The 12,502-nt window shown below is 40.5% G+C and overlaps 1 protein-coding gene and 1 long non-coding RNA gene across 6 annotated transcripts in view; one reads left to right on the top strand and one right to left on the bottom strand.

Moving 5' to 3' along the window:
• CDK14 (cyclin dependent kinase 14) overlaps positions 1-12,502 on the bottom strand; it is a 233,697-nt gene that overhangs the window by 40,136 nt on the left and 181,059 nt on the right. For all 5 annotated transcript variants that reach the window (XM_079948352.1, XM_079948351.1, XM_079948354.1 and 2 more), the window contains one exon: positions 11,276-11,422. In XM_079948352.1, the coding sequence (XP_079804478.1) occupies positions 11,307-11,422 (116 nt within the window). In that variant the 3' untranslated portion in view covers positions 11,276-11,306. The remainder of the gene's footprint in view (positions 1-11,275; positions 11,423-12,502) is intronic.
• The window catches only part of LOC307200051, a 162,419-nt gene that overhangs the window by 142,113 nt on the left and 7,804 nt on the right, over positions 1-12,502 (top strand). The window lies entirely within an intron of this gene.

Here is a 12,502-nt window from a genome sequence, read left to right as displayed (position 1 = left end):
AAAACCTAGACAAGTAAATTTCAACATATAGCTATGAAAATAATTTCTTTCCTCTGCCACCATCAATATGTAATTCTCACAAGGCTACTTTATCAAATAGAATTCTTTCAAAATTAATTAAGAGCTATAAGCTTGTTAAAATGAATGTTTGCAGCTAAAATTGATTATGTGGATTTGGTGGCAGTAGGGCTGTAAGTATATCCTAAGAACATCATTTTTACCCTGTAACACTGTATTCAACCAGAAATATGTTTTTGCACAGAATTTGTGCATTAATTGTGTCTTACATATTTTTGGTTTAGAAAGCTTTAATATAGGCAAAACTGTTTTTTAACAACAATGGTTATCCAGTGATATGCCTGTGTTTATTTAAAAGCTCTGTACATATCTCAAATTTTGTTCAAACTTTGCAAATGCCTGTTTCAGGATCACTAGATACTGAAGATAAAGAATGCATAAAGACATTTTGTTGTGCAAATATGTTTTTATTAATGATTCTGAATTTCAAATCTCTCCCTCTCTACTACCCTTCATTAGACCATTAACACTATTCTATTTCTATATGAAGATAGAAGGAGCCTATTATAGACTGGTACAACAAAGTCATACAATTTGATCAAAATCATGCTTCAAAATCTCTGCACTAATAGGCAGGATTCCCTCTGAAACTGGGAATGTTTAATTCCCCATTAACCTCAGTGGGTGTGGGTATTGGACAGCTGAACTGAGCCAGTCTTTAGGGTATTTAGCTTTCTTTGTTTCTCGGACTGCTTCAGTCTCTTTACACTCAGTATCAATATTTTAGCTGTAATTCTTTTAGAAGCTCTTGTTCATAGAAACAATCCATGCATATAGTTTTAGAGGACTTATAATTAAAAATGTATTTTATTTCAGAATTCCACAAAAAGTAAAAATGATTTCTGAATTTTCAAATGCTGTAGATTATGCCTTCGAGACAATGCCTTTCGTTGGTTTTGCTGTCTCTGTAGGTTACAGGCCATGTGTCACAACTAAAGCTTTGTCTGGAAACCTCAGTTTCTCCCCTTCAGTGGTCCCACCTCTTTCTCCTGCCCTAGACAAAGCCTAGCCAATGGGTCACGTGACACAATAATCCTAAAAAAGAGGTAACGGTCTATGGGATAAACGGGATGGTTTAGAATTTCTTTTGCTTCTCCTTTTAGTCATTGTCATTAAGACATTGTCCTCCATGTATTCAAATGTCATTCCAAACCATCAGCCCACTTCAACTCAAACAGCCTTTTATGTCCAGGCAGACCACTGGCAGACCAAAATGATTGTTCAGTGGAAATCTGCTGCTTATCCTAATCATACAGTGAGCACAGAGCAAGGAAAGTTCTATCTTCTGCAACACAAATTCAGGAGCATACATGAAACAAAAAAAACTCCACAAATTGTGCCTGATAAGAATCTTAACACTATCAGGATCTAGTAGCCTGTATTAAGATATATATTTAAATCAAAGTATTATCTGTTAAAACAATCATCCACAAAATTGAGGGTATTTTGCTTTTACTCAGCTCCACATGGTTAGATTAGCGAACCTTAACTGCATATTTCATAAAGCAAACATAAGGAAAATCTCATTTGAATTACTGTCACCAAAAGTCCTTCCCTTCTATTGTCAACGACCCCTCACCTCCTGTTGCCTGGAGCAGTAGGGTGTGTCATTTTAGGGCGTGAAACTTAATTTTTGCAAATTTCTTCAATGAGGGCTTGGACAACATTTAGTTTCGTAAATCGACATTTGATTAAAAAGCACATAAACTGCCCTCTGGTTTTTATTTCACCTTCTGAAAATGTCAGGTAATGCTATACTAATCTTAGTTTGTCACAACATTACCTTGTAATCATAAAACAACATCAGAAAGTAATGACATCAGCTAATAATAAATTTAAACAAGTTTCATCAAATCTTGCTTTTATTCATTCTCGGACACCAGCCACCTACTTGCTTCTTGGCCTCTGATGTAGCCCTCACATTTTTTGTGTGTATGCACTCTTCCTGCTGCCTTTGTGACTTGTTTCACCTACACCTCTATAGAATGAGAATAACAGGGCCACTGTGGAACTTGTATGAGCTCATCAATGATCTTCTTTACTTCTGCTATAATAAGTTTACATGTCAAAGGAGGTTCATATACTCCATCAGACCAGACTATCAGCTCCAACAGGGACAAAGCACTGAGGTTGATGGAAGGTGTCTTCCTTGGATGTACAGAAAGGTTTCCCAGTGTGTCATCATCTCTGCTCTTCAAGTCAACAATCTTTTGGAACCAGCTTTCCTCTCCTTACTGTCATCTGAGCACATGAGTGTCTGGATTATCATTTTGCTAAATGCATACCATGGTGAGCGCTGGGTGGCAAAACAGCATCCCATACAGCCTTCTTTTGCAGCTGAAAAGTTCTATGGGCCTTTCACCCCCAAGTGCTTTACTCTGATGTTGAACAAGCAGAGATAGTACACACAAATGATGTATTCCACTATTGTTCTTAAGCTGTTGAGGGTTTTGCCTTTAGCATCATGTCTTGAAACCCATCTGTGACAAACAGTTGTTACCCACCTTGAATGGCTCACGGGACCAATTTCAAGACAGGCCAGATCCATGAGAAGCTTTCTTGTCCTTATGGCCTGTGTGACTTGATACCTGTATGCCTGATCAGCAGGCAAATCCTTTATGACACTGTCACTCAGTGGAGTAAGAGGTTCTCCAACTGAGTGTTTGGTGAATGAAGGATCAATGTCAAGTTCTGTAGCAGTGTCTAGAATCTTGCCAATGTTACCTGTCCAGTTGCTGTCCACTCCTACTGAGTACTGTGATCAAGTGTTACAGGGGTAACTCATTGGTGTGGAGGGCACAACTAACAAGATCAGCTTATAACGAAGCTTGACCTCTACCCAATGCATGGTACTATCCTCCCAGCCGGTGTTAACATTTGTAGAATCACCTCTAATGGCCTGCAGCCTCTTCTGAATGCCCTTCTTCTTTATGGAATCTACAAGATTATTAGCAGTAACTTCAGCTAGTTTTTCTCTCTTTGAGCCTCTCTAGATGGAAGTGGTACAGATTTATTCTACCTGGCTCACTGCACACAAAATGTTGTTCTGTGATGATGCTGGGGATCTACTGATCTGAATCGTCTGCTTTCAGCATAACTTTAGTTATATCTTCGCAACTGTAAAAGAAGATGCAGTCAATTTCACTCTTCTGACAAAGATAATCAAATACCCAATCCAGGGATTTCATAACTTTTTCTTGAGCCCTCTTGATTTTAATAATAAATAACAACAACAACAACAACAACAACAACAACAACAACTTATTTATATCCCGCCCATCTGGCTGAGTTTCCCCAGCCACTCTGGGCGGCTCCCAATCAAGTGTTAAAAACAGTACAGCATTAAATATTAAAAACTTCCCTGAACAGGGCTGCCTTCAGAGCATTGTGATCAACTACAAGTCTCTTCTTCAGTGATCAAGCCAGCACACAGGCCAACACCACACCTGATGCTCGGCATAGCAACATTATGTATTTCTAATGTGTTGTATTCTGTCTTTTCATTGGAAGTGGAATGCATACTTGGTTTTTCTAATGTAAATTCATCATTTCCATCAAGGCCATTAGCTATTTGTTCTTCATTTTCATCAGCAGTGAAAATAATTTCATTTGATGGTATTGAAGCCTCCTGCTTACTTCCCTGCTTATATTCCGCAAGCCTTCTTTAGTCTTTTTGCCGCTTCCACTTTTTGACTTGTCTGTTATGCTCTGGCAGATTGAGCAAGCCAATCTGATGTGGTCCAACAGAACCAGTCTTCCTATAATAAAGCAAGTTGCTTCATAGGGATCTTCATCTCCTTAGGGCACGTACTTCCTTAGGGCATGAACTTCCTTTTTGCAACCAGCATCTGCAGGACAGCCAAATTCAGGGCAGAGGAAAAAAATGTACACTTGCAATTGAGGATGTCAAAAAGCTTGTCAATTTTTGAAGGGAAAGCCTCTTTGACATCTAGCTTTTCTCTACCAAGAGACATGTTTTTTGCCTGCTCCCAGCTCTCTTGGATCTTCTTTAAGATTGTGACTCATGAATTTACAATAGGAGTGACAAAAAAACTGTTTACTTGTTCCTACTTTTCAAGCACTTGGCGTAAAGGCCCTTGCAGGACTGGCTGCTGGGTAATTTCTGACGTCCTCACTACTTTGTTCTCTTAGCAGTAGCCCATACCTCAATGGGAGTTCAGAGGGCAACAACCCTCAGCCAGTTCCAGTTCTGTTGTGCTGGTTTTGACCTATAAAGCCTTAAACGTCTCAGGGCCGCATAACTCAAGGATCTCCTCTTTCCGTGTGAACCTCCCTGGACCCCGAGATCATCCTCTGAGGCCCTTCTTTGTGTGCCTCCTCCTCAAGAGGTCCAGAGGGTGGAAACACGAGAACGGGCCTTCCCTGTAATGGCTCCCCATCTGTGGAATGCTCTCCCCAGCAAAGTCTGCATGGCGCCTTCATTATCCACCTTTAGATGCCAGGCAAAAACGTTCCTTTATAACCTTGCCTTTGGGTGATTTGATTGACATCCTATGCCCTTGTAAAATGTGATTTTCTTCTGTGAACAACCCCAAGATCTCCGGGTATTTAAATTCTAATGATGGTGATGATGATGATGATGATGATGATGTCCCCAGTGTTGGGAACAGGGGTGCTTTAACACTTTGCCCCCTACTGCATTCCTGACCTGGATCAGAGGGCCCATACTTGTAAGTTGCTTTGGAAAAAATGTTCCCACAGAAATGAATGTGACCTCTTTTTCCCCAATGCAAATTGCAGGAGCTGGGAGATGCATCTGGATCAGAACCACAATGGAGGGCAAAGAGATAAAGCCCCTTAACCCCCATGCTAGAATTCTGATCTGCATTTATATCTCTGTGCTGCCAATCTGTGGAAAAGAATCCTCCCACTCAAGGGCAATAGTACAGTTAAGGTCATATGCAGTTTGGACCAGAGAGTGACTTGCCCAAGCCACCCACTAACCTTCATGGAAGCGGGTGGCACTGTGGTCTAAAACCACTGAGCCTCTTGGGCTTGCCAATCAGGTCGGCAGTATGAATGCCTGCAAAAGGGTGAACTCCCATTGCTCTGTCCCTGCTTCTGCCAACCTAGCAGTTTGAAAGCATACCAGCACAAGTAGATAAACTGGTACTGCCGAGGAGAGAAGGTAAAACAGCGTTTCTGTGCACTCTAGCACTCGTCATGGTGGCCTGTTGTGTCAGAAGCAGTTTAGTCATGCTGGCCACATGACCTAGAAAGCTGTCTGCGGACAAATGCCTGTTCCCTCAGCCTGAAGCGAGAAGAGCGACACAACCTCATAGTTGCCTTTAACGGGACTTAATCATCCAGGGGTCCTTTTACTAACCTTCATAGCATATAGGCTTGAGAATGAATTTCTCATGTGCAAACACATGCATTCCGTATTTAAACACTCAGTACTATTTTCTCTGACAATAATTCTCTAAGGTATCAGGCTGAAGTCTTTGCTAACTCCAGTACCAGAACAATTCTATAACTGATGATACTAGAGGTTGAACCTGGGGCTATGCTTGAACATTGAACTATATGCAATAGTCAGTTGGGACTAAAATACCATGTGGGTAAGGGCTATGGGAGTGAAGGTGTTAAAAAAGCACTCCCCAATCAATTGCACCAATTTATTCCAAGGCATAGGATTATGCCAGCAGAAACCCTTGCAATGGTCTGCAAACTGTGCATAAATTTCATGTGACATAAGGACATTGGTCCCAATAATGGTATCACATCTGTGTGGGTTGACACAAAGTGAAATTTCACCTCTTGCTTCCATTACATTTAACCACAGCAACTAATATAAATCTTGCAATTCAAGATGAGGGTATTGCTGTATTTGATATGCATAGTAATTAGGATATTTTCTACCAATTTAATGCCTTTGATGCTAACAAAAAAGACAGTAGTAAAACATCCCTGAAAGCATTATGTTGCTGACAGTTTGAAATTAGGGCTCTAAAAATGCTAATAGCAGCCAAAATAATCTAGGATCTCACAGTCCGCTTTATGTCCGCCTCTCTAATTTAACATTTTACAAAACGAATGCAACAATTTCAGCTACATTTAACATTGCTGTCATTGGATTCTAAGACTCAGATTGCTTTCAGCTGCCCACCACAACTATATCACATAAGCCTTTTCACTAGCTCCAATTAATGCAGATGCAGTATTAGTGAAATAATTAAACATTCATGAGTAGACATTATTTGGAAAGAAGATGCATGAGAAATTAGGATTGGTACAATACATGTTCAATACTAAGACACCCCATCTTCTTAATTAGTGTGTGTGTGTGTGTGTGTGTGTGTACACGCACACACATACAGTGGTGTTTGCCTCACTCTAATTTACACACACACACTACATTTTGCAGTATATAATTGCTATTTCCCCCTATGTCTAAATGCTTACTTTTACACTAACCTTGGGAACCTGAAGAAGAGAAAATGCTATAGCCTGACTACAATGTTTAATTATATTAAAAATACAGTATAGAAGTGCAGGTCACTGGTACCAAGGGTCAGTCTAATAAAACGTGTTCATGCAGGCTGACTTCACTATAATGATTGAAGTGCTATGACCCAGTGTTGGTCAAATTGGGAACAAATTACACAATGTTTAAGCTGTTCCTGGCGATTCAGCGGTGATGAGGCACAGAGGTTAGAAAGAAACAAGGAGGTGAGGAATTAGAATTACTTCTCAATACTCTCTGACACAGACACTGCTGGACTATGGCACCCCCACAGCTTGACTAAAGGAAATCCTGCAAAAATAATGTAACTACACAAGACTGCTGGGAAGAGTGCCTTACACAGTTTGCAAAAGCCAGAGGTGAACAGGCATGCTAGTAAATGCTACTGAGGGAATGGGGGCGGGGGGGGGGAGAATTCAGCTTGTGAAAACACAACTAATCACATATGCAAAGTGGTCAGTTAAGAAAATTATTTTAACAGGACATTCCCAGTGTTTGGATATCACCATGCTACTTCTTTAGTGCTTTTGCTATCATAGTGATAATCATACTGCTCACTAAATGTAAGCAATAATAGAAAACAGAGCTTATTTGCAGAACCACAAAATCTCTCTGCCCACACATGTCACTTTGTGAGGAAGAATGGCAGAATTCTGAAAGTAAATTTCTACATTGCTTGAATGCAATCTAGAAATTGCATTCAAAATTGCATTGAGTGCCTGTGGGAGAAGTAAAAGACACAACTCCACAGCATAGCTGTCAAGTGTCCCTTATTTGAAGGGACAGTCCCTTATTCCAGCGCCATGTCACGCTGCTGTCCCTTATTGATAGATGTCCCTTAAATGTCCCTTAAATGATGTCCCTTAAATTTCAAAGGAAGCAGTTCCTCTCCCTCCCTTCCTGCCGGCCAGGGAGGAGGGAGGCTCCAGCTGTGTTGGTTGGCTGTGTTGATCACCCAATAAGAAGTCTAAGAACAACTGGGGGGTGGAGCTTGCATGCCTTGTGTGTGGCTAGTTAATGCAAGCTGAGGGTTTTTTTGAATGCTGGACGCCATTTTGTTGCACGTGCTGCTGCAAACTTTGCAATGCAAAGCCAGGCCAGGGAGCCATCTTAAGTTGAGGCTGCATAGGCCTTGTGGTGCATGTGATTCAGATTCTATTCAGTTGAACCTCTGGTTACAAAGTTGGTTGGACAGTGTTCTCGAAGCTAGCAGCATGAGTTTGACCAGACTGCAGGAGGACAGGAAGACTGGAGTGCCTGGAACAGGTGAGGCTGCAGGTCCCTTATTTTGGCTGCTGGTCCCTTATTTTCAAGGCTGATGATCCCTTATTTTCAAATCTGTAAGTTGACAGCTATGCTCCACAGTGAAGCTGAAAGACACAGCTTTGCTCAGAAATGCAGTTCTATAATGAGATCATAATAAGGCTATACTATATAAAAATAATTATTCATGAAGTAATAATAGAAACCGTGGAATCTGTGACTTAATAATAATTAGTGGGTTGGATCCAGGGTCAAAGACTTTTGATTCGGTGGAGGGTTCCCACTGTTGTGTGAGGTGACTTTATTGATTTCCCCTCTCCGTACAACCTCCACCAACCCTCTGGAACTGTGTGGGAAATGGCCCTGGGGGTTGCAGGGGGAAAAGTGTGGGGTGGCAAAAATATGCCTGCAACAGTACATCACTTGAGTGGAATTCTGCTAGGAGAAGGCTCTAGCTCTTGGGTTGAACAGAGGCCCTCTGAACATGTTTCAAAGAGTAACTTTTTCTCACATCTGAGTAATTGCTGCCTGCCTATATACATCTAGGATTTCAAGTTCAGGAGTCTAGCTTTCCAATGGGCTTAAGCCCCCTCACCCCCCTCTCTATTTACAAATCAAGCACTACTTTATATAGGGTTTTCATATAAAGGGTGCTGTACAATCTTTGGCTTGTATCTGACAGTTTTAACCTAGGTTTCTAACATACCTATGGAAGCTAGGAGATCAAAGATTGCAGGATTATCTTTTAGTCCCACTCTTTATTTTATTTTATTTGTTCGCTTGCTTTTCTGTTAGTCCTACTCTTTATTATTATTTTCTCTATGTCTATGGATATATATTTATCTGCCAACTAAAAATAAACTTTCATGCTTTTGGCTCTAATCCATAAAAGCTTACATCACAATAAATTAATTAGTCTACATAGTGACAAGATTCCCTTTGTGTTTACTTTATCCATTGTTTTTAAGATGCATGCAGTTGCTCCTTTCAATAGTTACTAACCTGTCCTTTATTAGGTATACTCATTGAGGATGTCATTTTAATGACCCAGAAAGTAGAGTAAAGGTTATTTAGGGATTCATGCTGCTGCTACCAGGAGATAATCTTGTCATCTGTAGAAATTAGGGGTGCTTCCTGTTCAAACACAACACTACCCCGCTATGGGATGTAGGAAAAACAGATACAAAACATGCATGCTGTCATATGTGAAAAATCACATAGACATATATTTGGCAACAGTTTTCCTTTGTCATTGCCTTTGTTCCTAAGATCAAATTCCCTCCACCTCAAACTAGGCTACTTTAAAAAAAACATGACTTGATGTTTGGAAATCTGTTGGGTTTCATACTCAGGTGTGGAGCTCCATCAGCAGCAGTTTATTCCATCTGGGTGCAGTAGTTGCTGTATGGATTTTTTATTTTGAAAATATAAGTAATTTAGTGACACCAGGTTCCAAATGTGCTTTATCACAGAAAAATAGGTGTTTTGGTCATCAAAACCCTATATACATTCTGTGTTGTATTTGCAAACCTTTCAAACATCCACATTTAAAATGTACTTGCAAGGGTTGATGTTTCATATTAGAACAGGTAAAGTTGAAGAAATGCCTATAGGGATGCCACTTGGAGGAAAAGTAAAAATTAACTAGGCAACAAACTTGTAAACAAGCCAAGCAGCCTGATTTCTGATACTGTAGAATCATAAACCTTTCGCTGTAGAGAAACATGTGACATAATTGGGGCAGTTTACACTAGCTGATATTCCTCCAGAAAGCTATTGTCATTATTTTGTAGACTGCTTTTACATCACCACCACTTTGAAAACAACCCAATGCTGGTATCAGTTTCAGATACAGTTCATGGAGCTGCAACTAGCTGGCAAGATTTATTTATACTTTCATAAATAAGTATATCCAATAGAAATTGTTGCAAATATGATGCAATTAATTGTTTCTTTTTAACTGAGTATAGCAGAATTAAGTACTCTTTCAATTAGATGTACTTAACTAGGTTATTCTATGTTATCAGTAGACAAAAGAGAAAAAGATACGATAGCAGGAATGCTTGTTCCAAAATGTTGAGGTGGTATTATTAAATTTGTATATCACCCTTATCCTATGATTACAAGGGTGATCTACAGGGGTGTGGTTTACATACAAAATAAAAACCCAAATGCACAACAAAACAAGAACAAACCAACAACTCGTTCCCCTTATGAACAATGACAATTGTCAAAAGGAAGTGGCAACATGACAACTTTGGGTACCTTTGAGAAGGAATACCAACAGTACTCATCTAACAACAACCAAAAAAAGGATTGAATTTACATAACACAAGGAGTTTAAAGAGCTGTTAGATACACTGGGTTAGAGAAACATTGGTACATTTTAGGGCATCCTTAATTCTTCAACAACTGAAGATGGAAAATGAGTATCTGAGAACTGAGTACCCCAAATCCTTATTCCAGGCGTCTTATTTCAATAATTGACATTCAGACACATTCCACATAGCACTTTGAAACTGCAATGGATCAGCTGGCTGGAGAATACATACTGGATGCAATATCCCTGAAATCGAAGCATATCCTGACAGCAGATGTTTAGATACTATGTAATGAGGAATAACTACCTTTGCTAGAATGCAATAGCACCAAAACAAGCTGGTGTCCCAACATCAACTTCTTTTGTCAAGGTGAAAGATTGCAATGTTCAGTCTGCACAATTGCAAGCAATTATCTCAACACTTCTCACTCAAGTCTTGCCAAACAAACCCACGTGCTCTCTCTCATATTTTAACTCATAACAAGCAAAGATTTCTGTATTTAATGATCATATTTTCATTAAGCCTCTAGACAGTTTCCTATTTGCAAGTTTTCTTATGGGCCTACTTCAGGACCCCTCAAACTAATTTTTATTGGAGACCTAGCCCATTCAGTTACACCAAGTCCTTAACCAACCTTAACATTTCCTACTATGTCCTCTGCTCCTATAAATCTCACATTGCCGTTATATCCTTTCACCACACAACATTATATCTCATTATGCTATCAGCAGCCTACCATCATAAGAACCTATGGGTGCTGCCTCTCCTGCTACCGCTGTTTTACTATGTAAAAACACTGCACAATCGCTGTTGATCTATTTTGTCATAAGGGTCACTGTAATGGGAAACATGGAACTTTCTTTTCCCATGTGTGAGGTGCACTGACATGGATGGGGAGGGAGGATAAATCTAATCATGCTTAGAGCTAGCTGTGGGACCTCAAAATGCCACAAGGTGTTGTATCATATTTTTATCCACGAAACAGATCTGCCAAACAAAATCCACAGTTAGATGAATAAATTCTTCCATTTAAAAAGGGGGTTTCATACTGTACAAAGTAGTGGGGGGCGGGGGGAGAGAAAGCTTTACTTAAAAAAACAAAAACTTTTTGACAAGCCACTCTTACCTGAATTATTTGTGGGAAATCAACATGTTCCTCAGTGCTTCATGTTTGATAGACCTTTGCCATAAATATTGTTTTTTCCAAAGACTTTCATGCTTTCGCCACCCTCTGCTTGTAATCTTACATTAGGTACGGAAAAAATAGAAGACACTGCAGGGAAAAGATAGAATTCAGGCATTTAACTTTAAAAGTTTCTAAAGTTTCAAGGCACTAAGATATTCACTCCCCTCCCCCCACAAACTTAAAAGCAAGCAAGAAAAAGCCAGCAACTTGTTTTTTAATGGAAAATTGTGATCCAACATTCTTATGAAAACAAGACAAGTTCCCGTGCTATTCTTTCATCCCAGGCCAGGGAGTTCTTGCAATCAGCCCCTAAAGACACTTACTAATGGCTTGAAAGAACTGTTGGGACAGCCCCTCCCCCTGCTTTTCAGGAGCTACTTAAAGACCTGTGTGGCATAAGGAAAAGACAGAAGAGGAGAATTCAGGACACACTATGCAACCAGCTCCTGATTACACTGCCAATAGTAAGAGAGAATATACTAATTCTGTTTTATTGGCTGCTGCCATTCAGGACCTACTAACAGTGCTTGCCTGACTTAGATTCTCTTGGAGTAGGACCTAGACGTGTTATTTGTTTCTTCATTTTTAATCTCTTTCTAAAAATAAAAAAAACTAAGCCCCAAATGGCAGGGCTCTGAATAAGGTGGTAGAACCACCTTTGATAGCAAAAGGCAACAGGCAGGGGTGCATATATACAATCTTCGTGCTGAGGTGCCACAGCCTTAAGATTGCAGAGAAGATAAATGCTGCCTGATCTTAGGAGCAAAAGTCAGCATTTCCACTCAACTCAGTACAGTGGTGCCCCGCAAGACGAACGCCTCGGAAGACGAAAAACTCGCTAGACGAAGGAGTTTTTCGTTTTCTTAGCCGCTTCACAAGACGCATCTCCCTATGGGCTTGCTTCGCAAAACGAAGCTTGCCCCGCAAGCTCCGGGGATAGCGGGGAAGCGGAGCGCGTCTTCACCGCTGTCCCCGGACCTCTTTTGAAGCAAGGGGTGGCGGGGAGAAGATCGCTTCTCCCCGTTGCCAGCCCCACAATCTTCTCCCCTCCGCCCCTTGCTTTAAACAGGTCCGCGGACAGAGGGGAAGGCGCGCGGTGCTTCCCCTCTGTCCCCGGACGGTCTCCATAGGAACGCATTGGGAAACCATGCAATCCCCGGAGATTGC

This window comes from Podarcis cretensis, assembly GCF_951804945.1.
Source record: "Podarcis cretensis genome assembly, chromosome: 12".
Lineage (NCBI taxonomy): Eukaryota > Metazoa > Chordata > Lepidosauria > Squamata > Lacertidae > Podarcis > Podarcis cretensis.
Note: the sequence above shows the minus strand (reverse complement) of the source record. Positions and strands in the feature narration are given on the sequence as shown.